This window comes from Triticum aestivum, chromosome 4D, assembly GCF_018294505.1.
Source record: "Triticum aestivum cultivar Chinese Spring chromosome 4D, IWGSC CS RefSeq v2.1, whole genome shotgun sequence".
NCBI lineage: Eukaryota > Viridiplantae > Streptophyta > Magnoliopsida > Poales > Poaceae > Triticum > Triticum aestivum.
This window is the reverse complement of record NC_057805.1, coordinates 477,026,965-477,032,138: the sequence shown is the minus strand read 5'-3', so window position 1 is coordinate 477,032,138 and position 5,174 is coordinate 477,026,965. Positions and strand designations below refer to the sequence as shown.

Genomic DNA, 5,174 nt, shown 5'->3' with positions numbered 1-5,174 from the left:
GTTGCTGTCTGTCCTTCCGGCGTTCACTGTTCGCAAGAGCCGGCAATTGCACAATGCAGGTACGTGAACACGACGCAGTTATCATGTGAGCATCTGCTACAGTTGAGATGATCACAAGAGAAAGCCTTTAGCCAGTACTCCATCGATACAAGAGCTGGATGAACGCACGTGATTGATTCAGTACAGTCGCATCGCCTAGCAATACTGCTCCTCATAAAGCTGTGGCATGGCAAGACACGATGAAATGGCTTCGACAGGATAACAGATGAAAATTCCACAGAAAACCGAAGATCATGAAGAGGTTACAGAGAGAACCAAAAGATACCAACTGAAACCAGAAAACACCCCTGAATTATGTACCAGCAGTACACTCCCACGCACGCCACACCAGTGCGGAAGGAAGCGGATCAGCTCGCCGAGCCACGGGACCTCATTACAATCAGCAAACCAGATCAAGCTGAGTTAGCAAACAGCGTCTTCTTTTCTCTTTGTACAGGTCAACTAATCCCCCACCCTTCTCATCACACCAAAAAAAACCTCAAGTTGTTATTCCTCCCCTTTACCCGCACCGATGAGCACTTAGATACAACTCATTTACATCAGAACACCAAGAACAGCCTAGCCTAGGCACCGATCGCAGGATCTAGTTGGTTGCATACAGTGACTGGATCGGGTCTACTGACAGCACCCCCCGCTCTTCTCATGCTTCTGTTTCAGCGAGTTCCTCTTGACGACCGACGAGCCTTCCTCCGACAGACTTGGAACCTCAAGAATCTGCAACACAGCAGCAAAGGTATTTACACCTTCTATAAACAAGGGGAGCGTAATGCTGTATTACTGTTGAGTCAAGGAAATATAACTGCTAGCTACCACTTCAAGCAAATGATGCTCTTCAAAACACATTTTCAAACTGTAGAACAGAAGTTCTGAGTTGTGTCACACCGATGGGTGGAGATATTAATAAGGCTTATAGCTCCTATCTTGTTAAAACTTACTCCCTCCGTCCCACATATAAGACGCTTTTGCAAGCATATTTAGCTTGCAAAAACGTCTTGTCTTGTGGGACGGAGGGAGCATTAAAATTGTTTCCGACTGAAAACTGTATCTCCACATGGAGCTGGATGAATTTCCTAACACAAGAAAAATTGTGTATATGCACATATGCTGCTAAGACATACAGAAATCAGGGGGACAACTGTACTATCCATACCAAAGGGCAGAAGGAATACACATGCAGTGATGTGAAAATATCACACATCCATAAGAAGCAATTATGGTGCATCAAGTTAGTTATCTGACAAAATAGACAATTGGCTCAACCATGTACTTTGTCAGTACATCAGGTGAGAACAGCCTTAAGACTAGCTTGCCCTTCCCTCCTCCCAAAAGGCAACCACTATGACTAAATGTCGGTATGGGAAGAGAAAGCTAACACTTAAGCAACTGCAATCATCTATAACTGCTTTCCTACTTACTCACAAAAATTGTAAATCTGTTGACTTAGTACTAATACAAGTTCAAAGACGTAAAGGGGCTGTTCTCAAGTCCAGGAACTCTAGTCATATGGAACTTGACGAACTGATGGCTGACAGCACAACATAAATTGATTACTGTGTTAAGCATATACAATAAAATGTATGCGCAACAAACAATTAGGGATACATATCTGAAAGACAAATTCAAGATTCACGACGAAGGAACAATATACTGAAATAAACATAACAGTTATATCATTGCAACAAGCCTATACTCTCTCCAGCTGTGCTTTGTAATAAGATGGGATAACAATTATAAAATACATTTCATCTAGCAAGGGAATGTTCACTGCCAGAAGATTGGCTCTGTGAAGCACAGGATCGTATTCTAAATTGCTAGTACAAACTTTAATGATGAAATGTTCACTGCTAGTTTCTGTCTCACTTTTAACTTTAATGATGCTACCGCACAGAATGATGCATACCTTTACAAGTTAACTTTTCAGGTTGCTCAAAAAGTAAAGAGGTTAAGGTTATGGTGCTTAGTATGTTCCTCTAGGTGTGTACCTTTAGCACAAGCTCTTCAAAACATTTCTCCACATTTTCTCTTGTTTTGGCACTGCTCTCGAGAAAAAGGCATCCACACTGCTGTGCAAAGGCAAGACCTTCTTCTGTTGTTACCATTCTGTCCTCATCCTGCAAGGAAAAACAATAATATTCAGAAGTCAGTAGTGTTACTTCATCTTGCATATTATTCCTGTAAATGGGCAGCCTTAATAAGGTTAAACATGTATTTTTCTTTTTGGGTAATCGATCTCATTGTATGAGCACAATTACTTCTCTTCACCCATTCTATCTACTCCCTCCGATCCATATTACTTGTCGCTCAAACGGATGTATCTAGCACTGAAATACATCTAGATACATCCGTTTGAGCGCTAGATACATCCGTTTGAGCAACAAGTAATATGGATCGGAGGGTCATGTAGTATCTGGTGAGGGCTCAATATTCATGCAACGGGACCTAAAACTGATCTAACAACTTATCACTCACCCACCAAATACTTCTGTATTTAAAATTTAAAACACCAGCATGAGCTGGAATGGAACAATCGTCACAGCAAGTAGCCATTTGATTTAAAACGAAAGAAAATATACCTTGTCCACTTTGTTTCCAACAAGCATTTTGACGCACTCTTTGTTTGTTGAGTGCAGTTCTATTTCCTTGGCCCATACATCAGCCAAATTTGTGAAACTTTGTCTCTTTGTGACATCATAAACTAACAGAAGAAGACAGCACAAAGTTAAAACTTCTGCAAGTTAACCTGCAAGCTGCAACACCTTCCGCAGAATAAAATGAAAGACTGTAAGGGTTCTTTCTATATATTTTGTTGCTACAAGTCATTGTGACAAGCATTTCAGCATCACTAATCTAAACAGAAGTTTCCATTCCCCAAATGCCGCTACAAAATGATTGTTGGTACATTATCATAGTGAGGTGGCATCTAAATTCAGTGACAAATTCAATCAAGTATGACTAAAAACGGCAATGTTTGTTAAACACCCATTGGAAGCATATCCAAGAATTGGTATACGAATGGAATGGTTACAACTAACAAGCATATATATAACGGCTAAACTTGAGAAGTCACTTTATTATTCAGAAATCACTATTGAGTATGGCATCTTGCTCGGCTTATATGAATATAAAAATGACCTGTTTAGGACCATTAACAGTGGCACCAGAGTTGAGCATGCACAAACTTTGTAAGATTAACTGTAAGCTAAAATTTAGTGGTGTCAGAGCAAGGAAACAATTTAAACAATTATATTTAACAGTAAGAAGGCATGGAAGTACATTTGTAAGTCACACATGGAAAATGGTTGGTGCTTCTAATCGTGGTCATTAGTCAAATCTTAGGGGAAATCATATTACCTAAGATAATTCCATGAGCACCTCTGTAGTAAGAACTAGTGATTGTCCTAAACCTCTCCTGGCCAGCTGCAAACAAAGAAATCAGTTGGTCAAACACTTGATATTGTAGGAACACCATTAGATACAATAGACAGTAGAAGAACATGATACAGCAGAGAAGTATTGTACAGAAATACATTGCTCATTAGAATGGAATGCAGTGTTTGTCTAGAATATATTTTCCTTACACGTTGTATAGTAAGATGATTGTGCTCAGGACAGAACAGCCCAAGTGATGATCTATGGCCGGGCAGAAAAAAAAATCAGGGGCAAATGACAAGTAGGCTCGTAATTTTGGGGGTACTATTCGAAGTCTGAAAGTACATACTGCAGAGGAGTAATTGCCCCCAAAAAGCATAGAAGTAACATAGATAAAAAATTGCCGGGAAAGCATGTAAACACCATATTGATAAGCACATAGGCAGCAAAAAACTTACCGGTGTCCCATATTGTCAACTTCAATTTCTTATCACCAACAGTGAGAAACTTGATTTTAAAGTCCACCCCTGGAAAGAAATTGTTGCGGATTAAAACTAAATCCTGGCAAGTAAATAGCAGAGAGAATACAGCAAAAAGGCACACTTATGCAAGAAGATGATCATGAGCCTGTAACTGAATAGTTGGATGCCCTCCTACTCGGGACATAAGGTGAGGCTGGAGCGGCTAGCTGTTAGATGACTGGAACATTTGGATGGGCTCAGAAACTTAGCTGATATGGGCATAAAGAACGTTTGTGCCCCACGGTAATATATAATTCCAATTGCATTTGGATCGAGAAAATTAACATCAAACATATATGCACTTTGAGCTGGTCACTGTCAGCGAATTCATCCTAAAAAATGATGAGGGTAAATCTGTTTGCTAGTGGTTATACAGGAACTAGGGGCACTTTCAGTGTTCTCTCTTGTGTCTGGTCGGAACTAGTAGCACCCAGAAATTTTGTCCTAGTGTTTTAATAAGAAGATGGCAACCTGATGCATCCTAGACCGCTGCTTACACATGTTTGCACTGAATTTCCAGCCTCTGGCAAAGGAACAGACAAACATTCATCCTTGGCTCAGGATTCCTTTAAATAAGCAAACGTGTGGCACTTATCATTTGGGTAAAATAAATGTTTAGGCAGGAATAGCTGAAATAAGCGAGGAAGTGATCCAAGTTGGACAGCTGCAACACAGACGCGGAAGCAATTAATAAGCAGTTACGGAGGGAGCCTGAAACAGCAGAAGCAAACATCTGCGGCGTTCCGCAAATAGGCATGCCGGTGTTGGTTGATCCCTCCTCAATTGAACTGCTCCCCCAACAACTATCATCTAGTAATACATAGGTAGGTTTGGTACGTATACGCACGGCGCAACGAAATCTGATGGTATGAATGAAGAGAAGAGCGGGGCACGCATGGTACCGCCGCCCGGACGGTTGCCGTCTCCGGACGCTTGGTAGCTGGAGACAGGATGGATTTATTGCCCTCTCCAAGTCGGGGCAAGCGGCGAGCGAGATCCAGGGAGGGAGGGAGGTGAGGTGACGATACCTATGGTGGGGGAGATGTCGTCGTCGGTGGGGGCGGCGGAGACGAAGCTGACGAGGAGGCTGCTCTTGCCGACGGCGGAGTCGCCGATGAGCAGCACCTTGAAGGAGCAGTCGTAGCTGCTCCCCGGCGTCGTGCCCATGGCCGCGCGCCTGATCAGGCCGCCGCGCCGGGTCTGGGCCTGCGTCTGGGAGGGATC

General features: G+C 42.3%; 1 protein-coding gene across 1 annotated transcript; it reads right to left on the bottom strand.

The window, feature by feature from the left end:
• Positions 1-329: 329 nt before the first annotated feature.
• Positions 330-5,127, bottom strand: LOC123098769 (ras-related protein RABC2a; the record flags this gene model as incomplete). Its single annotated transcript, XM_044520847.1, is given in 6 exon segments — positions 330-774; positions 2,043-2,171; positions 2,634-2,755; positions 3,412-3,477; positions 3,888-3,956; positions 4,979-5,127. Coding segments are annotated over 6 exon segments (624 nt in total). The 3' UTR covers positions 330-675.
• Between the last annotated feature and the right edge of the window lie 47 nt (positions 5,128-5,174).